General features: G+C 29.6%; 3 protein-coding genes across 3 annotated transcripts; all 3 read left to right on the forward strand.

The window, feature by feature from the left end:
- Nucleotides 1-310: 310 nt before the first annotated feature.
- LOC114946638 (gustatory receptor for sugar taste 43a-like) lies at nt 311-4,223 on the forward strand. Its single transcript, XM_029323245.2, has 8 exons — nt 311-416; nt 1,634-1,835; nt 2,111-2,327; nt 2,405-2,738; nt 2,832-2,942; nt 3,157-3,437; nt 3,764-3,922; nt 4,003-4,223. The coding sequence occupies exons 1-8, from the start codon at nt 347-349 to the stop codon at nt 4,159-4,161; spliced, it is 1,533 nt and encodes a 510-aa protein (XP_029179078.2). The 5' UTR covers nt 311-346; the 3' UTR covers nt 4,162-4,223.
- Nucleotides 4,224-8,478: 4,255 nt separating this feature from the next.
- LOC114946641 (gustatory receptor for sugar taste 43a-like) lies at nt 8,479-13,925 on the forward strand. The gene is made up of 8 exons (XM_029323250.2): nt 8,479-8,515; nt 10,853-11,054; nt 11,536-11,752; nt 11,827-12,163; nt 12,257-12,367; nt 12,570-12,844; nt 13,522-13,680; nt 13,761-13,925. The coding sequence occupies exons 1-8, from the start codon at nt 8,494-8,496 to the stop codon at nt 13,917-13,919; spliced, it is 1,482 nt and encodes a 493-aa protein (XP_029179083.2). The 5' UTR covers nt 8,479-8,493; the 3' UTR covers nt 13,920-13,925.
- A 2,577-nt stretch (nt 13,926-16,502) lies between these two features.
- On the forward strand, nt 16,503-19,971 carry LOC114946640 (gustatory receptor for sugar taste 43a-like). Its single transcript, XM_029323249.2, has 8 exons — nt 16,503-16,539; nt 17,333-17,534; nt 18,035-18,251; nt 18,327-18,663; nt 18,757-18,867; nt 19,069-19,343; nt 19,573-19,731; nt 19,813-19,971. Exons 1-8 carry the CDS (start codon nt 16,518-16,520, stop codon nt 19,969-19,971), a joined length of 1,482 nt encoding a protein of 493 aa, XP_029179082.2. The 5' UTR covers nt 16,503-16,517.
- The last annotated feature ends 2,304 nt before the right edge of the window (nt 19,972-22,275 follow it).

The raw sequence follows: 22,275 nt of genomic DNA on the forward strand, positions 1-22,275 counted from the left end.
TGAATTCTCAATAAATCTCGGAACACTTCATCTTCAGCAATCAACGATGCCATTGACGGTGATTCTCGTCAAGTCTGTTCCGAAGGAATATTTTTGTAAAAGATCTCGTAACTTTGTTTCTTCGTTCCGTCAAATATAAAAAGGTGAAGTTTACATTGTCACATTACTTTCTTAATTTTTGTACACCATACACACACGCACTTTATATTCTAATAAACGAAATGTTATGAAAATTTGTCAAATTGTAAATATAATTGTTACATATATGACCGTAGGAATCCGTTTAATGTAGCTCGCGAATAATTTTACGAGTGCGCCTTCGAACGTCTTTGACGAAACATCCCTCATGTCCAGAAAAATGCATGCGCGATGGAACGATTTCGATAAACAACAAATGGCAAATACGATGACAAACAGTAAGAAAATACAAGTCTTCATTTCACCTTTTTGATTATAAATTTCAAAATTCATTTACGTTTACTTTTTACTTCCATGTAAGAAAGGAAGAATGAAATCAAGTACTATTGAATCTGATGTTTCTCTCTCTGAAGCACGATCCTAATTCAAAATTTATTTAGTGTCAAAATATTCATATTTATAACATTTATATTTTGATTTTCTTCTTCTTTTATAATTAGAATTATTTTAAACTTAAAATAATTATATTTATATTAAGAAAAGAAAACATATAAAGATATACAAATTACATATATTGTAAACAAATATTTATCTTTACAAACTAAATGGCAGCGTTTATTTCAATGATTTTAAAGTATCTGATCAAGATATAAACACACAATTTTGCCATCAACAATTATTTAAAATGTTGTAAAATCATTGAAATTGATGAAATTGTGTCAAATTTCTCTTAACATTTAAATATATCTAAATGCTTCGAAAATGTTACTCTTAAATCATTTTTATAACAAGTAAAACAAAATAAATCTCTTTAAAAAACGGCATGCAAAGTTGATTATCGCAAATATTGTAGCTGCTTTTCCGCGATGTTGATAAGTTGTCTCAATTAACATTGTGTGTTATATTAATAGCATCAAACAACTTTCAACTGTCAAACCTCATATGGAGATTTATAGTTTGACAGTTGTAGAATAAAAAATAAAAATAATATTAGTAACGCGCCGAAGCACGCGCTTGTGTTGTCTGGTACATAACAAAAATTCGTAAATTAAAATTAAATACAAAATTAAAATTTGACAAAGTAAAATTATGTACATGATAAAAATTCGGTAATTGAAATATGTACATAATAGAGATTCGGGAATTAAAATTATATATACATAATAAAAGTTCGGCAAATTAAATTTACGATCATAGCGCATAAAGCAACTGTCATTGCGAAGATTAACAATTTGACATTTGTAAAATAAACAATAGAAATGATATATATATCAAAAGAGCGCACAAAGCGCGCGCTTATGTTGTCTAGTATTAAAAAAATTTGATAAATGATGCACGCTTATGAAAGTTAGTAAAAATTCTGAAACATGATACACAAAACTTAACAATCACATATGTCATGCAAATAACTCCCGTATTTTATTTGATCGATGTAACACGTGTGTTATAATCTTGTGAATGGGTGATTCAAATCGATGGAATAATATGTATGTAGACAAATCCTCAAACGTGGACGTATACGACGTGACAAATCTCGACATGCCGTGTAATAATAAGTCGATAAACAGCGATTTATACCAAGCGGTGTTCCCAATCTATCACATCAGCAAATTGACCGGTGTATTTCCAACGAGATTTGTCCGACAGGGGTCTGGCAGGTATCAAGGGCGATTGAGCGTCATCGATAGCATTTACAGGTGACAAACCGTTTCATATTCTTGTCAACCACTTGTAGATAAAGATCAAAGTTTAATATTAAAATATATATAATATGTATAGAAATTGATTCCTATATAAGATATCCTATTTTTATCTCAAAGAGGCAACAAATAATCTTCTATATGTAGAAGTTTAAAAGAAAAGAAGTATTTAGCAATAATAATAATAATAATAAATATAAAAATATATGAAATTATTAGACTAACTTTAATATATTAAATGAGCAAAATTAAATTAAAATAATGTATCGCAGTCTGCTCCTATTGGCAATCCTGATAGGCACCGAGATCTGGGGTTTCTGGCGCGATCTCAGATGTGGATGGGAAAACAGCACCCGACTTAAGTCAAAGAGTAACATCATTACCACGTCGATCGACATATTGGGTGTAATGAGTCTCACAGCCGTCTCCATCATCGGTTCGATCCTGTGCTGGCAACACGTGCAGACTGTCATCGATAAGCTGGTTGAGGTAAATTTCTTCTTTTGTATAATTACCTTTATCGAGAGACTATTTGCATTCAAATTCCTCGGTTCGTTTGTTTCAAGTGCGACGAGAAGATAGGAATCTTCTCGCCGAAAAAGCTGCAAAGAGTCACCATCATCCTAACGTTGGTCAGCCTCTCCTTTACCATCTTTCTTTCCTGTCTCGATATCTACTCATGGAGGTACCAAATGAAGTTGAATAAAAAACCGGACGACACGGGTCCATTCAATTATCTTCCCCTGTACTTTATGTACATCGTCATCATTATGATGGAGGTCCAGTTTGCCCTTATCGTGTACAACGTGGGCCAGCGGTTCTTCAGGATCAACAAGAGCCTCGAAAACATCCTAAAAAGTAGCAAGATTACGCATCAATTCAGGAAGGATCTTGGATTAGGTGCATATTTGCTTATCGTTATAGTAATGATCAACAGTTATTTTTACTTAATTTTGAAATTAACACTTCTAAAGAGACTCTCAAATTTCTTAGCCGGTGACATACAAGATCGAGGACATCTAATTACATATATCCAACAAGAAATGATGGGAAATACTAGACTGTTTCGTAAATCGAAGATCATGGATTTTACTGCCGCAAATGGTGCGATTTTAGCTTTCGCATTAACAAAATATTTGACAAAAATTTACAAACACTAATCACATTTGTAATTAAATTGGAATATAAATATAATCAGATAAAATTAAATGCTAAATATAATAATAGAAAATAACAGAAATTATATATAAAAATATATAGTTTAAGATAAATTTTTTTTCGGTAATGATTAAAACTGTAACACAAATTTTATTTTCAGATAATAGAAGTTTCACGAACAGAATATCCCGACTGTTGGCAGTACACACATCTTTATGTGACACAATTTTGCTTATAAATAGCGCTTATGGCGTCATTATACTTGTAATTACGATTACCTGCGTAATACATCTAGTCATAACGCCGTCCTTTTTGATAATAGAAGCTTTTGATAACAGAAGGCGCAAACCTTTATTTTCCGCGGTGGAAGGACTCTGGTTTATCTTTCACACTTGGAAGCTGCTCGTGGTGGTGCAGCCCACATATGCCACTACAATGCAGGTAATATTATTAAATTTAAATTAATAAATTAACATACATATGTACATAATAATTTTACTAGAAGGTAAATAATAACAGAATACGATAGGGTCATTTTCGACCGTTCTTTTGTCAGAGGATCATGACAATATATGTACCAAGATCAAAATTTGGAATTAAATTTCTCTTTCACTTACCGAGATAAAAATAATATAAAAAATTTTAAAATATATAAAATCACATTAAATCTTTATTTATTTTTTGAAAGTAAAATTTGAACATATTTTGGTAATTGCGTAATTTATTATTTTATATTTCTATCTTGTGAATTGTACGACTATTTTCAGGGAAAGAAAACAGCGATATTGATAAGTCAATTGATGTCCGCGAGTTATGACAGGGAACGCACGAAACAATTAGAAATTTTTTCGCTTCAGCTTCTGCACCGCCCGTTAGAATTCTCAGCGTGCGGACTCTTCACCCTGAATCGTACTCTCGTGACTTCGGTAAATAAATTTTGACTTTCCTCTCCTGCATGCCAAAACTTTAGAAATGCAGAAAAAGATTTACAAAAAAATATTTCTAGATTGCTGGCGCAGTCACAACGTATCTCGTAATACTGATGCAGTTTAAACAAGCCGACGACACAAAGGGCAGTTTCGATAACATCTTGAAGAATGCTACGCAAATGCTGAAGAACGCGACAACGCTTCACAATATTACAGCGGGAAGATTAGATCTATAAATTAGGACTGTGCTTCTTTTCCACTAATTTCTATTTTTTTTTTTTATGTTTTCGAATCTATAATAAAGCTTTTTGAAATTTAGTATACGTCACCCACATATTTATTCGTAAAATATCCATGATCGAAAGAATCAAGTCGAGACGAATGCATTGCAGGAAGATGCAGATTTCAAATGTGATATCAGAGTTTTAAAAAAATAATGAAATCAATACAGCGCACACAAAATACATATTAGGTACACGTTTTGTGCGAACCAATTTCTTAACTCCCGGGAAAAAATTTTTCGGAAATACATTTATGCAGAATTAGATACTATTGTACAGAACTATACATATTAGGTGCAGAAATATGTATAATTGTAAATGGCAAAGTATAAAATATTATATATATTTATATATAATTAAATCTAACTCTTTCGTCATGTATAAATATGCATATTTAAATCTAATATTTACTAATACAATGGCAAACGCTTCTCTTCGTCACAGATAGGTGTCTAATGATAAGGGAGAGATCGATGTAAATGTAAAGTGAAATGGGTCTTAGATGTAAACCAATCGATATCAGACGCATGCGATACTGACATTTAATATCCCAATTCTCGTACATACAGTGGTGATTTAAGAAATATACGATCTCGTTTGTCTCACTCGATCGCTAATTAACGAACTATCACTCTTGTCGTAATCGTGGACTAGAATTTCATAAGTTTGTTTTTTATGTATCTACTTGCCTTACGTATACATTTTCAAAAAGTGAATTGTGTGTAGTTTCTAATATATATATAGTACTAGAAAGAAAAGTCTAAATATGTATTGTGTAATTTTTATAAAAAATAAAAAAGTATATTATAATTTTATTAAAAATATTTATTAACTACGTATGCTCACACACATATATAAACAATTTATTATTTTGTAATTTTATTAACGTATTATATTATAAAATTACATTCAATGCTATTGATTGGATAAATAAATTAAATATAAGTATAACATTTATTAACTACCTATATATATATTATAAATAATAACTTTAAAAAACAACTAAAAATAATCAAGATGCATCCCAGTAAACACAAAGTAACAATTGTAGTTACTTTGTGTTTAAACTTACTTACTTACTTATTTTGCGATTATATTATTGAGTAGGAAATTATAACATTGTTACATCAATGTTATAATTTTCCACTCAATAATATAATCGCAATATAACATGGCTTGTAAATAACAGTTATATTATTGAGTGGGAAATTATAACATTGATGTTATGTAATTGTTACTTTGTGTTTGCTGAGAAGAAACGGTATATAAAAGTTATAAAGGATAACAGTGACCTAATTTCCTACAAGATATTATACAATAGAAAATATATTGCCACTCATTATTCATTCACTCTCACCACTTATAACAAACAGAACAATTTTCTACGATCAATTTTATCTCCAGAGTTCCGTACATATATTTTTCTATAGCACTTCAAACGCAATTATGTATTCAAATAACATAAACACAATTCCTTCGTAATACTTTTGCTAGGAAGAATTAATTTAAAAATTATGATTAAAATAATAGGTATTGTATTATTTTAACAAAACGATGATGCTTATATATAAACTGTATTTTGTCTTTTATAAATATATTTAATAAAATTTATTGAAAAAGAAAATCTGTATCTATAAATTTTGTTTAACATATATTTTTTCCAAATTAATTGCATTTTTTTCATATATAATCCTTTCGATCAATATGTTGACGAGAATTTCTAATTATTAAGATCAATTTAAAAGGAATAAAATTTCACTTATTATTCACACACATTTTTTAAATTATTAAAATTTAAAGTAAATATCTGAATAATGAAGTAAATGTTCTAATAATTTTTTTATTCAAACATTTGATAAAAAAAAGAAATAAAAATTACAATTATGTCACGGGCATTAATTTAAACATTTTGCTAAACAATTCAAAGAAATTTCTATATAGCTAGAAATTCATAGAAATAATTTTTATATAGCTAGAAATTCATAGAAATAATTTCGATATAGCCAGAAATTCATTAAAATAATTTCTATATAGCTAGAAATTCATAAAAATAAATTTCTATATAGCTGGAAATTCATAAAAATAATTTCTATATAGCTAGAAATAATTTCTTATTTATTTATACTAAAATAAAGTACATATATATTAGGTATATATAGTCTTTTGTGTCTCATAGTCTCGTTTAATTATCGCGGCATTTGATCAAATGTGCAGGATGTATGAGAGAGATCGAAGTTACAATGTCACGAGAGGTTTTCTATTCACGATAGCTCTCCTTGCATCAACGACGATGACGACTCGCTTCAGTCATATTCGTGTTCTCCAATTCAACAGGGGATACGTGTAACGCTAAACAATAACACTCATTTTAAATTTTTCCAAATTGTTTCATACTCTCCAAAATAATATTTGATGGACTTGTGACAAGTATACTTTCAAGTACAATCTTAGTATTCTTTCTGTGCTATATTTTAAGAAGCGACACTTTTAATTACAAATCTATCAAGTCTATATATTTCTCACTAAATATCACAGTAATCACAGTTTTTTGTGTAAAATGATGAGACCAATTTTAATTTTTTATTATATTTTATATGAAGAACATTTCTTTTAAAAGATAATTACAGATTTATACTGTCTTTATAAATAACAATATCTGCTAAAGAAAATAAATACAAAAGAAATTTTGATTACATACCTTTAAATTATAGAAAAATATGAAAAAACGCTAAAAATACACGGACAAAAATTGTGTTTGTCAGCATATTACTAATAGATTGGAAGAATCCCTTAAGAACAAAAAAACTACAAGAATACAAAAAAATTACTGGTATACGAATAATGTATTATTGAAGAACTATTATTATATCAGTAAATTTTTCGTATTCGTGTATTTTTTCGTGCAGGATCGTAATCGATTCTGATTACAGATGTAGATCGTGATAAATAATTGACACAATGTCAGATATTACTCGTCGTATCGATCAAATAATACTATTAATAGTGTCTGTAAAATATGCATGTGTATGTGTGTGTTATGTGTGTACGTGTACACATTTGCACTACATATGCAATTGTTTATAATGTTGCAAATGCAATCGTGTAAACCACGTTGTGTACGACGTGCAGTAGTAATTAGAGCAAAGAGTTGGTATAATTTTATATAATTATGTAGAATATGTGTGAAAAATATAAATATTGCAAATATTTATAATATCAAGTAAATTATTTTATTTATAGCTTCTGTATATATATATATATATATATATATATATATAATTTATTTGCTTTTATATATATGTGCATGTATGTATGGGCACATATACACGTAACTATATATTTTAACGTATCTTGCAATAATTAAAAAAAAAATAGAACAATTAGAAAGCACTGGGATATTCTGTTTAAGTTAATTTTAAACAATACATTTAAATATATTTTTTGTATATATAATATCAAAAGTATTGTACACGTGTTATAAGAATAAATGCAAAAATAAAAAATAACAATTCGCTGCGGCTTTACATTTAATATTCTTGACAAAAATTTGCTTAATAATATACGTTGCACGATAAAAGAGATAATATACATATGTAACTGCTAACACTCGTGCCCTATTCACTCGAGGAAAACAAGGAAAAACAATTTTTTTATAGACTCCGATATGTACCTTTACACGTACAAAATCAGATCGCATGGTCGAATACGTAAAAGGTAGATAAGTGCGTATGTTTTTCAAAAAATGAATATATCTCACGATCGTGAACATTAATTCTTCGTAGACAATCTGACGTGTATACAAATGGGAGGAACTGGTGCATAAAGCGCATAGGGTGGCGAATGCAACTGATAGAACTGTGCCGCATTTTGCTCCGTAATTCACGCCTCAAATAAATTCTCATAATAAATCTCGCAACACTTCATCTTCAGTAATACAATGCCATTGACAATGATTATCGTCAAGTCTGTCCCGAAGAAACATTTTTGCAAAAGGTCTCGTGACTTTGTTTCTTCGTCCCGTCAAATATAACAAGGTGAAATTTACATCGTCCGCACATTACTTTCTTATTTTTGTACACCATACACTCACGCACTTTATATTCTAGTATACGAAATGTAATGAAAATTTCTCGAATTGTATATATAATTGTTACATATATGATCATAGAAGTCCGTTCAATGTAGCTCGCAAATTGTCTTACGAGTGCGCCTTCAAACGCTTTTGACGAAACTTCCCTCATGTCCAGAAAAATGCATGCGCAATGGAAGGATTTCCATAAACCACAAATGGCGAATAAGAGGACAAACAGTAAGATAATACAAGTCTTCATTTTACGTCTTTGATTAAATTCAAAATTTATTTATGTGTTTCCCATGTTTAAGAAAAAGAATGAGATCAAGTACTATTGAACTTTATGTTTCTCTCTTTGAAGCACGATCCTAATTCAAAATTTATTTAATGTCAAAATATTCATATTTATAACATTTATATTTTGATTTTCTTCTTCCTCTATAATTATAAATATTTTAAACTTAAAATAAGTATATTTATATTAAAAAAAGGAAACATAAGAAGATATACAAGTTACATATATATTTTAAAAAAATATTTACCTTTAAACTAAATGGCAGCGTTTATTTCAATGATTTTAAAGTATCTGATCGAGATTTAAACAAAAAATTTTGCCAATAACAATTATTTAAAATGTTGTAAAATCATTGAATAATTAATAAAATTGTGCTAAATTTCTCTTAACATTTAAATATATCTAAATGCTTCGAAAATATTACTCTTAAATTATTTTTATGACACATAAAACAAAATAAATCTCTATCAAAAAAAGGCAAGCAAAGTAGAATATCGCAAATATTGTTGCTGTTTTACCGCAATGTTGATTAGTTGTCTCGATTAACATTTGTGTATTATATTAATAGAATCAAACAACTAGCATCGTGAAGGTTTACAATTAGAAAATGTAAAATAAAGAATGGAAACAAAACATTATTAACGCGCGCGAAGCGCGCGTTTATGTTCTGTTACATAACAAAAATTCATAAATTAAAATTATATACATAATTAAATTTCGGTAAATTAAAATTATGTACGTAATAGGCATTCGAGAATCACAATTAAAATATAAAAAATATAATAAAATATAAAATTAAAATATAACTAGGATAACGCACTGTCATCCGCGAGTTGGCTCTTACTGCCTGTCTTATATCTTAAAATTTATATTTATATTACAGAGCCTTGTTAAACTCTTAATTTAAAATATAACTGTTTAATATAATATACTGTAGCATTATTTATATCTGCATTATTTTTAATAAAAATTATTTCTATTAATCTAATCAAATATAATAATGCATGCAAGACGAATTCATATTAGTCTTTGATAATCAAATCTCAAAAATTTCGACGCAGGCATGGATAAATTATTACTTCTTAATGATTAAAAAACATATTAATCAATTATGCAACGCATAAGAATTAAATATTTAAAACTTTAACAGAAATCACAAACGTAGAAATAAAATTTTCGAATCTTTTGTGATCAAATATTTACGCTTTCATTAAATTCGCGCGAGCTTCAACACCCTACTCATCCATTACGCTGCGCGGTTCGCGCGAAACTGATTCTTGTGCGAGGTATCGCGAGTGCGAAACCGAGATCACGTGACCACTAGACCCACTGGTCATGTGACCACTAGTCATGTGACCAACGGTCCCGCGCTCGCAATACCTCGCACGAGAATCAGTTCCGCGCGAAGCGCGCAGCGTGATAGATGTAGGGAATGTATTAATCTAAAAAGGATAGAAAGAGAATTGCTTTCATTGGGACTGATTTATTATTGATTGGATAAAATTGGATGTTGAAATGGAAGCGAAGATAATTTGATCGAAAGAGTCTTGCAGTAAATTATATTTTTTGTTTTTAATTAAAAATGTATATAATAAATGTATATAAATGTATATAATGATTTTTTGGAATCACGAAATAAACAAGTATATTTTTATGCATGCATTGCAATAATAATTTTATACATGCATTACCATTTTCAAGTTTTTATTACTAAAGAATAATATACCTTTGCTTCGCAGACGTAATTATATTCGATTAAACATTAAATTAAACAAAATAGGAAAAAATATATAAAGAGACACATATATATACAAAATAGTTCTCAAACAATACAATTAAAATTCGCAAAATTAAAATTATGTACATAAAAGAAATTCAATAAATTAAAATTACATATATAATGGAAATTTGAGAATTAAAATTATGTACAATGTACATAATAGACATTCGGCAAATTAAATTTATGGTCATAGCAACAAGCAACTGTCATTGCGAAGATTAACAATTTGACAGTCATAAAATAAACAAAAAGAATTGATATATATCAAAGAAGCCCGCGAATAAGCGCGCAATTGTGTTATTGTCTAGTATCTTAAGAAATTGATATACAATGCACGATTATAAAAATTAGTAAAAATTATGGAACATGATACACAAAATTTAACAATCACATATGTCATGCAAAGAATTCCTGTACTTTTTGTCTGATGTAACACGTTAAGTGTGTCATATAATCGTGAGAATGGGCGATTCAAACTGATAGATTAATGTGTATGTAGACAAACTCTTCAACGTGGATGAATACGACGTGGCAAATCTCAACGTGCCACGTAATAACAAGTCGATAAATAGCGATTTATACCAAGCGGTGTTCCCGATCTATCATATCAGCAAATTGACCGGTGTATTTCCAACAAGATTTGTCCGACAGGTGTCTGGCAGATATCAAGGGCGATTGAGCATCGTCGATAGCATTTACAGGTGACAATCAAGTCGTTTTACATTTTTATCGACCACGTGTAGATAAAGATCAAAATTTAACATTTAAAATATATATATAGATATAACTTATATAGAAATTGATTGTTATATAAGATATCTTATTTTTACCTCAAAGAGGCAGTAACAAATAGTTTTCAATATTTACACAGAGAAAATTTACTATGTACATAGTAAAATTAATTGAATATACAATATATTATATATCTTATTATGATAAATATTAATATTTTTATTGTAGTACATATTAATTCGAGAAAATTTTATAAAATTCTTTCAATATCATATTGTCTTACAATTATCATAATTTTCAGGGTAGATTCTAAGAGAAAATTCTTTCTGTGCAGAAGTTTCAATGAAGAAAAGCATTTAGCAATGATATTAAATATGAAAATATATGAAATTATTAGACTAACTTTAATGTGTTAACTAAGCAAAATATAATTGAAATAATGTATTGCAGTCTGCTCCTATTGGCACTCCTGATAGGCATCGAGATCTGGGCTTTCTGGCTCGAAGTCAGATGTGGATGGGAATACAGCATCCGACTTAAGTCGAAGACTACAGTGTTTACCACCTCAATCGATGTGTTGGGTGTAATAAGTGTCACAGCCGCTTCCATCATCGGTTCTATTCTGTACTGGCAGCACGTGCGAACTGTCATCGATAAATTGGTTGAGGTAAATTTTTCTTTCGTCTAATTACCTTATCGAGAGAATATCGCATTCAAATTTCTCGGTTCATTTGCTTCAAGTGCGATAAGAAGATGGGAATCCTATCGCCGAAGAAGCTGCAGAGGGTCACCATCATATCGACGTCGGTCTGCCTCTCCTATACCATCATTGCTTCCTCTCTTGATATCTACGCATTATGGAAGTACGAAATAAAACAGAATAAAGAGCTGTATGATGTGGGCCCAATCAAACATCTTCCCCTGTACTTAATGTACATCATCCACGTTATGATGCAGCTCCAATTCGCCATCATCGTGTACAACGTGGGCCAGAGGTTCTTCAGGCTCAATAAAAATCTCGAAAACATCCTACAAAGTAGCAAGATTACAAATCAATTTATGAAAGATGTTGGATTAGGTGCATATTTTCTAATTGTTATAGTAATGATCATCAGTTATTTTTAACTAATTTTTAAATAAACATTTCTAAAAAGACTCTCAAATTTCATAGCTGGTGATATACGAGATCAAGAACATCTCATTACGTATATTCAACAAGAAATGATGGGAAATACTCAACTGTTTCGTAAATCGAAGATCATGGATTCCACTGGCGCAAATGGTACGATTTTAGCTTTCGTATTAACAAAGTATGTACTTGATGAAAATTTTACAAGTACATTTATAATTAAAATATAATATTAATATTGTCGGGTAGAATTATATGCTAAGTATATTAGAAAATAAAAATTATATATAATAATATATAGTTTATAATAAATTTTTAGAGTAAAGATTTAATCTGTAGCAAATTTCGTATTTAGATAATGGAAGTTTCATGGACAAAATATCCAGGCTGTTGGCAGTACACTCATCTCTATGTGACACGATCTCGCTCATAAATGACGCCTATGGCGTTGTTATACTCATAATTACGCTTGCCTGCATAACACATCTAGTCATCGCGCCGTCCTTTTTGATATTAGAACCTGATAGAATGCGCGAACCTTTATTCTTCACGGTGGAAACACTCTGGTGCGTCTTCCACACTTCGAAGCTGCTCGGGGTTGTGCAGCCTACATATGCCACTACAATGCAGGTAATATTATAAAATTTAAACTAATAAATTAACAGACATATGTACATAATAATTTTGCTACAAGGTAAATGATGATAGAGCAAGATTCAGTTTCGATCACCATGACATCGTCAAATACTATCAAGATTATTACAATTATATGTAAAAGATTTTAACAGTCGCTCATTTATAAAAACTATTAAGCAATAAAAATCCATGCAACGTAAAATTTAAGCGTAGACTGACAATAAAAACTTTTTCACAATTAAACTATTTTGACAATTAAACTATTTCATAAAAGTATTTTACTCTGTTCATAATACACACAATCACAGTTATTAAACACGTACATTTTATATGTTAAGAATTGAAATATATACCTGAATTTTATTATTTATTATAAAATAAGTACGTGAGTGAAAGAGTTTTTCTTCTAATTTGATTATCAAAATTTAACATGCATTAGCGACGTTTAAAAGCTCTTTCATCACTTATATGACAATACATATCAAGATCAAAATTTGGTATTAAATTATTCTTTCATTTACCCAGATAAAAATAAACAAAAAACTTAGAGATATAAAAAATCACAATAAATCTTTACCTATTTCTTGAAAGTAAAATTTGGACATATTTTTGGTAATTGCGTAATTTATTATTTTATATTTCGATCTCGTGAATTGTACGACTATTTTCAGGGAAAGAAAACAGCGGTATTGGTAAGCCAGTTGCTGTCAGAGAGTCATGACAGGGAAGGCACGAGAAAATTAGAAATATTTTCGCTTCAGCTTCTGCACCGCCCGGTAATATTTTCAGTGTGCGGACTTTTCACCCTGGATCGTACTCTCATCACTTCGGTAAATAAATTTTGACTCTCCTCTCCTGCGTACCAAACGTTAGAAATGCAGAAAAAATATTTACAAAAAAATATTTCCAGATTGTTGGCGCAGTCACAACGTATCTCGTATTAATGGTCCAGTTCCAAAACGAGGACGACAAAAAGCTCGGTTTCGACAATATAGTGAAGAATGCTATGCAAATCCTAAAGAACGCAACTACGTTTCATAATTTTACAGCGGGAAAGTTAGGTCTATAAATTAGTATCAACTATGGTTTTTTTCCACTGATTTCTATTTCTTATGTTTTCGAATCTATAATAAGACTTTTTAAAATTTAGTATACGTCGCTCACACATTTATTCGTACAATATCCACGATCGAAAGAATCAAGTCGAGACAAATGCATTGCAGAAAGATGCAAATTTTAAATATGATATCAGAATTTTAAAAAAAGATGAAATTAGCACAGGCACTCGAAATACATAATAGATGCACGTTTTGTGCAAACCAATCCCTAATATAAGCCTAACATTTATTAATACAATGGCAAACGTTTTTTTTTCGTCACAGATAGGTGTCTAATGATAAGGGAGGGATTAATGTAAGGTAAAATATGAGTCTTGTATATGAACTTAATGATATCAAACGCATGTGATAATGACATTTAATATTCCAATACTCGTACATATAGCGGTGATATAAGTAATACAATTTCAATTGGTTCTCTCGACCGCTAATCTCGATCGTTAATTAACAAACTAAAACAAATTAACAAACGATCACTGTCGTCGTGATCGTGGACTAGAGTTTTATAAATTTGTATTTTACGTACCTACTTGACCTACTTATATTTTTTCAAAAAGTGGAGGTTGTGTAGCTTCTAATTTACATAGTACTAGAAAAAAAAGTCTAAAATGTATTGTGTGTTATTTATATAAAAAAAATAGTTTAATATGATTTTAATAAAAATATTTTTTAACTACGTAAGCTCACACACACACACACACACACACACACACACACATATAAACAATTTAATATTTTGTAATTGTAATATATAAAGATAAAATTATTGCGTAACTACGTATGTTATTATTAAAATTGCATTAATGCTATTATTTGAATAAATTTTTTCACGAAATTGGTACCAAAATTTCGCAAATTTTCAAATTATAGAACAATATAAAAAAACGCTAAAAATACACGAACAAAAATTGGGTTTGTCAGCATATAATTAATTGCAAGAATCCCATACGAACAAAAACTACAAGAATACAAAACAATTATTGGCATACGAATAATGTATTTTTGAAGAACTATTATTATATCAGTAAATTTTTCGTATTCATGTATTTTTTTCGTGCAGGATCGTAGTCGATTCTGATTACAGATGTAGATCGTGACAAATGATTGACACAATATTACTCGTCGTATCGATCAAATAACACTATTAATAGTGTATGTAAAATATGCATGTGTATGTGTATTATGTGTGTATATGTACACATTTGCACTACATATGCAATTGTTTATAATGTTGCAAATGCAATCGTGTAAACCACGTTGTGTACGACGTGAAGTAGTAATTAGAGCAAACGTTGGTATAATTTTATATAATTATGTAGAATATGTGTGAAAAATATAAATATTTCAAATATTTATAATATCAAGTAAATTATTTAATTTGTAGTTTTCGTGTATATATATATATATATATATATATATATATATATATATTTTATTTGCTTGTATATATGCGTGCATGTATGTATGGGCACATATATACGTAATATATATTTTTACGTAGCTTGCAATAATTTATAGAAAATGATAAAAAATAGCACAATTAGAAAGCACTGGATTATTTCGTATGATTTAATTTTAGACGATACATTTGAATATATTTTTTGTATATATAATATCAAAAGTATCGTGCACGTGTTATAGGAATTAATGTGGAAATGAAAAAGAACAATGCGCTACGCCTTTCATTTAATATTCTTGACAAATATTTGTTTAATAATATATACGTTGCACGATAGAAGAGATAATATACATATATAACTGCTGAAACTCGTGCCCTATTCTACTCCATTGATTCAATCACTCGTGGAAAACAAGGAAAAAACATGTCGGTTCTTTCCCTTGTTTTCATTGAGCACCCTTATATACGAGCGGAATTACTGATCTACTTATTGTTATCGGGGAGCCTATTTTTTTTATAGACTACGGTATGTACCTTTACACGTGCAAAATCTCGTCGCATGTTCGAATACGCACGTAGGAGATAGATAAGTGCGTATGTTAAAGGATGGATATATCTCATGATCGTGAACATTAATTCTTCGTCGACAATCTGACGAGTACGAATGGGAGGAACTAGTGCATAAAGCGCATGTGGTTGCGAATACAACTGACAGAACTGTGCCGCATTTCGCTCCGTAATTCGCGCCTCGACATGAATTCTCAATAAATCTCGGAACACTTCATCTTCAGCAATCAACGATGCTATTGACGGTAATTCTCGTCAAGTCTGTCCCGAAGAAACATTTTTGCAAAAGGTCTCGTGACTTTGTTTCTCCGTCCCATCAAATATAACAAGGTGAAATTTACATCGTCCGCACATTACTTTCTTATTTTTGTACACCATACACACACGCACTTTATATTCTAGTATACGAGATGTTATAAAAATATCTCAAATTGTAAATATAATTGTTACATATATGATCGTAGAAGTCCGTTCAATGTAGCTCGCGAATTGTCTTACGAATGCGCCTTCGAACGCTTTCGACGAAACTTCCTTCATGTCCAGAAAAATGCATGCGCAATGGAAGGATTTCCATAAACCACAAATGGCGAATAAGAGGACAAACAGTAAGATAATACAAGCTTTCATTTTACGTCTTTGATTATAAAATTCAAAATTCATTTATGTTTATTCCCATGTTTGAGAAAAAGAATGAGATTTAGTACTATTGAACTTAATGTTTCTCTTTCTGAAGCACGATATTAATTCAAAATTTTGTCACACTGAGAAAAAAGATCCGTTCAAAAATTAACAAACGGATATTATCCGATCGATTTAATTAAAGAAAACCGATAAAGGCCAAGATAACCGATCAAAAATAAAAATATCCGATCGGAAAGTTTCGATTAGAAAATATTTATAACATTTATATTTTTTATTTTCTTCTTCCTCTATAATTAGAATTATTTTAAACTTAAAATAAGTACATTATTAAAAAAAGAAAACATAAAAAGATATACAAATTACATATATATTCTAAAAAAATATTTATCTTTACAAACTAAATGGCAGCGTTCATTTCAATGATTTTAAAGTATCTGATCAAGATTTAAACAAAAAATTTTGCCATCAACAATTATTTAATATGTTGTAAAATCATTGAAATTGATAAAATGTCAAATTTCTCTTAACATTTAAATACATAGTTTTATGACAAGTAAAACAAAGAAATGAATATTTTAAAAAATTGATAAGTGATGCACGATTATAAAAGTTAGTAAAAATTGAGGAACATAATACACAAAATGTAAAAATCACATATATTATGCGAAGAATTAATGTACCTTATTTGTCCGATGTAACACTGTCTTATAATCATGAGAATAGGCGATTCAAATCGATGGAATAATGTGTATGTAGACAGACCCTCTAACGTGGACGAATACGACATGGCAAATGCCAACGTGCCGAGTAATAACAAGTCGATAAACAGCGATTTATACCAAGCGGTGTTCCCGATCTATCACATCAGCAAACTGACCGGTGTATTTCCAACGAGATTTGTACGACTGGTATCTGGCAGGTATCAAGGGCGATTGAGCATCGTCGATAGCATTTACAGGTGACAATCAAATCGTTTCATATTCTTGTCGACCACGTGTAGTTAAAGATCATTTAAAATATAAATGTATATATATATATATATTGTTATATAAAAGATCTTATTTTTACCTCAAAGATGTAAGGCAATAACAAATAGTTTTCTATATTTACGCGGAGAATTTTCTCTTATAATTTACTTTAAAAATCATGGTGATCGTGGGATAATATGATATTGGAAAAATCTCATTGTGGTAAATATTTATATTTTTATTGTAGATATTTTTTATTGTAAATATTAATTAGAGAAACTCTTATAAAATTATTTCAATATCAATATAAAATTATTGTCTTACGAGTCCCATGATTTTCAAAGTAAATTCCAAGAGAAAATTCTCTCTGTGTAAAAGTTTAAATAATAAGAAGCATTTAGTAATAATATTAAAATTGAAAATTATAAATTTATTAGACTAACTTTAATATATTAAATAAGCAAAATGTAATTAAAATAATGTATTGCAGTCTGCTCCTATTGGCATTCCTAATAGGCACCGAGATCTACGCTTTCTGGCTCGAAATCAGATGTGGATGGGAAAACAGCATCCGACTTAAGTCGAGGAACACAGTGATGACTACCTCAATCGACTTGTTTGGTGTAATGAGTCTCACAGCCGCCTCCATCATCGGTTCAATTCTGTACTGGCAGCACGTGCGGACTGTCATCGATAAATTGGTTGAGGTAAATTTTTTTTTCGTTTAATTGCCTTTAAAGAGAGACTATAGCATTCAAATTGCTCGATTCATTTGCTTCAAGTGCGATGAGAAGATGGGAATCGTATCGCCGAAGAAGCTACAGAGGGTCACCATCATTTTGACGTTGGTCAGTCTCTCCTATACCATCATTCTTTCCGGTCTCGATGTCTATACATTGTGGAAATACGAAATACAGCAGAATAAAAAGCTGTATGACGTAGGCCCACTCAAACATCTTCCCCTGTATTTTATGTACATCGTCAACGTTATGATGGAGCTGCAATTTGCCATCATCATGTACAACGTGGGCCAGCGATTCTTCAGGCTCAACAAAAGTCTCGAAAACATCTTAAAAAGTAGCAAGATTACAAATCAATTCAAGAAAGATCTTGGATTAGGTGCATATTTGTTAATCGTTATAGTAATAATTATCAGTTATTTTTACTTAATTTTAAAATTAACACTTCTAAAGAGACTCTCAAATTTCTTAGCCGGTGACCTGCGAGATCAAGGACAACTCATTACGTATGTCCAACAAGAAATAATGGGAAATACTCGACTGTTTCGTAAATCGAAGATCATGGATTCCACTGGCGCAAATGGTACGATTTTAGCTTTCGTATTAACAAAGTATTTGATGAAAATCTTACAAGTACATTCGTAATTAAATTATAATATTCATGTAGTAGGATAAAATTAAGTGCTATAAATGTATTAGAAAATAACAAAAATTATATATGTATAATAATATATAGTTTAAAATAAATGTTTTCGGTAATGATTAAAACTGTAGCCATTTTCAGATAATAGAAGTTTCATGGACAAGATATCCCGACTGTTGGCAGTACACTCATCTCTATGTGACACAATCTCGCATATAAATATCGCTTATGGGGTCTTTATACTACTAATTACGATTACCTGCGTAACACATCTAGTCATTGCGCCATCCTTTTTGATATTAGATCCTGGCAGAACGCGCGAACCTTTATTTTTCACGGTGGAAGCACTCTGGTGCGTCTTTCACACTTTGAAGCTGCTCATGATTGTGCAGCCCACATATGCCACTACAATGCAGGTAATATATTATATTGTAAAATCTAAATCAATATATATCTAGATCAAAATCTGGAATTAAATTCTTCTTTCATTTATTGAGATAAAAATAAACAAAAAACTTAGAGATATAAAAAATCACAATAAATCTTTACCTATATTTCTTGAAAGTAAAATTTGAACATATTTTTGGTCATTGCGTAATTTATTATTTTATATTTCGATCTCGTGAATTGTACGACTATTTTCAGGGAAAGAAAACAGCAGTATTGGTAAGCCAATTGCTGTCAGCGAGTTATGATAGGGAAGGCACGAAACAACTAGAAATCTTTTCGCTTCAGCTTCTGCACCGCCCGTTAGAATTTTCAGCGTGCGGACTCTTTACCCTGGATCGTAGTCTAGTGACTTCGGTAAATAAATTTTGACTCTCCTCTCCTGCATGCCTAAACGTTAGAAATGCGCAGAAAAAATTTACAAGAAAATATTTCTAGATTGCTGGCGCAGTCACAACGTATCTTGTAATACTGATCCAGTTCCAAAAAGAGGACGACACAAAGATCAGTTTTGACAACATATTGAAGAATGCTACGTTAATCCTGAAGAACGCGACTACGCGGCACAATTTTACAGCGGGAAAGTTAGGTCTATAAATTAGTATCAACTGTGTTTCTCTTCCACTGATCTATATTTTTTGTGTTTTGGAATCTATAATAAAGCTTTTTAAAATTTATTAGTATACGTCGCCCATACATTTATTCGTACAATATTTACGATCGAAAGATTCAAGTCGAGACAAATGCATTGCAGAAAGATGCAGAGTGCAAATGTGATATCAGATTTAAAAAAAGAATGAAATCAACACTGCGCACACGGAATACATAATAGGTACACGTTTTGTACGAAACAATCCCTTAATGTAAGCCTAATTTTATTAATACAATGGCGAACGTTTTTATGTCACAGATATAGAGATCTAATGATAAGGGAGGGATCAATGTATAATAAAATATGAGTCTTGAATATGAACCCATTGATATCAGACGCATGTAATAATGACTTTTAATATGTCAATACTCGTACATATAGCGGTGATGTAAGTAAAACACAATCTCAATTGTTTCGTTTGAGCGCTAATCTCGATCGCTAATTAACAAAAGATCACTGTCGTCGTGATCGTGGACTAGAGTTTTATAAATTTGTTTTATACATACCTACTTGTCCTACTTATATTTTTTCAAAAAGTGGATGTTGTGTAGCTTCTAATGTACATAGTATTAGAAATGAAATTCCAAATTGTATTGTGTGTTATTTACATAAAAAAATAGTGTAATATGATTTTAATAAAAATATTTATTAACTACGGTGTGCTGTGACACATACACATATAACAATTTAATATTTTGTAATTGTAATATATAAAGACAAAATTAGTGCATAACTACGTATGTTTTTATTAAAATTGCATTTAATGCTATTGTTTGAAGAAATTTTAGATTAAATATAAATATAATAATTATGAACAATCAATAAATATCATTAATAATAATTTTGAAAAATAACTAAAAAATATCACGATTTATGAAACAGTAGATAAAAGTCATAAAGGATGACAATGATTTAATTTCCTTTAAAATATTAAACAAAATACAATATATTACCATTCATTATTTATTCATTTTCACTACTTATAACAAACAGAACAATTTTCTACGATCAATTTTATCTCCAGAGTTCTTTACATATATTTTTCTATCGCGCTTCAAACGCAATTATGTATGCAAAAACATAAACACAATTCTTTCGTAATTATTTTGCAAGGAAAAATTAATTTAAAATTATGATTAAAACAATAGGTGTTGTATTATTTTAACAAAACGATGATGCTATATAAATTTATTTTGTCTTCTATACAAATATTTTAAAATAATTAATAAAAATTGAATATCTGCATCTAAATTTTTTTAACATATACTTTTTCCAAATTAATCGTTTTTTTATCATATTAAATTTTGTCGGTCAATATATGTTGACGAGAATGTGAAATTATTAAGATCAATTAAGAAGGAATAGAATCTCAATAATATTCACACACATTTTTTAAATTATTTAAATTTCAATCTAACATAAATATCTGAATAAATAAGTAAATGTTCTTATAATTTTATTATTCAAACATTAAATAAAAAGGTAAAATGAAAATTGTGCAATTATGTCAAAGGCATTATATTAAACATTTCGTGAAACGATTTATGCCATAATTAAATATTCGTATTTACACTTATCCTGAAATAAAGAACATATATATATATATATATATATATATATATATATATATAGTCTTTTGTATCTCACAGCATCGTGTAATTACGGACATTTATCGCGGCGCTTGATCGATTGTGCGGGAAATATGGAAGTGATCGAAGTTACACTTTAATATTTACACAAAAGATTTTCTTCACGATAGCTCTTTTTGCGTCAACGACGATGATGACATAGCTTCAGTCCTACCCGTGTCCTCTAATTCAACAAGGAGTACGTGTAACACTGAACAACAAAATCATTTAACATTTTTTAAAATTGTTTCATACTTTCAAATATAATATCCAATGAACTTGTGACAAGTATACTTTCAGGTACAATCTAATTGTAAGTATTCTTTCTGTGTTACTTTTTAAGAAGCGACAATCTTAATTATTTAACAAGACTATATATTTCTGTCTAAATATCACAATAATCACAGTTTTTTGTGTGAAATGATGACCGATTTTAATTTCTTATTATATTTCATATGGAGAACTTTTCTTTTGAAAGATAATTTTATATTTATACTGTCTTTATATATAAATAACAATTTTATGAAAATTATTAATGTGTAGTATACATTATCACACGTGTGCGCGGCTAGAGAAAATAAATATAAAAGAAATTTCGATTGCATATCTTTAAATTAAAGA

This window comes from Nylanderia fulva, unplaced genomic scaffold (genome assembly GCF_048542155.1).
Source record: "Nylanderia fulva isolate GAGA-0341 unplaced genomic scaffold, ASM4854215v1 Scaffold9, whole genome shotgun sequence".
Lineage (NCBI taxonomy): Eukaryota > Metazoa > Arthropoda > Insecta > Hymenoptera > Formicidae > Nylanderia > Nylanderia fulva.

Bases quoted from the DNA above. Each gene is read 5' to 3' on its own strand.
- LOC114946638 (XM_029323245.2), top strand. From the start codon at position 347: ATGTCCAGAAAAATGCATGCGCGATGGAACGATTTCGATAAACAACAA. The intron at 417-1,633 runs GTAAGAAAATAC...ATATGTATGTAG, and splicing joins GGCAAATACGATGACAAACA to ACAAATCCTCAAACGTGGAC. The intron at 3,923-4,002 runs GTAAATAAATTT...AAATATTTCTAG, and splicing joins ATCGTACTCTCGTGACTTCG to ATTGCTGGCGCAGTCACAAC.
- LOC114946640 (XM_029323249.2), top strand. From the start codon at position 16,518: ATGGCGAATAAGAGGACAAACA. The intron at 18,252-18,326 runs GTAAATTTTTTT...ATTTGCTTCAAG, and splicing joins TCATCGATAAATTGGTTGAG to TGCGATGAGAAGATGGGAAT. The intron at 18,868-19,068 runs GTACGATTTTAG...AGCCATTTTCAG, and splicing joins GGATTCCACTGGCGCAAATG to ATAATAGAAGTTTCATGGAC.
- LOC114946641 (XM_029323250.2), top strand. From the start codon at position 8,494: ATGGCGAATAAGAGGACAAACA. The intron at 12,164-12,256 runs GTGCATATTTTC...CAAATTTCATAG, and splicing joins TATGAAAGATGTTGGATTAG to CTGGTGATATACGAGATCAA. The intron at 12,845-13,521 runs GTAATATTATAA...GACTATTTTCAG, and splicing joins CATATGCCACTACAATGCAG to GGAAAGAAAACAGCGGTATT.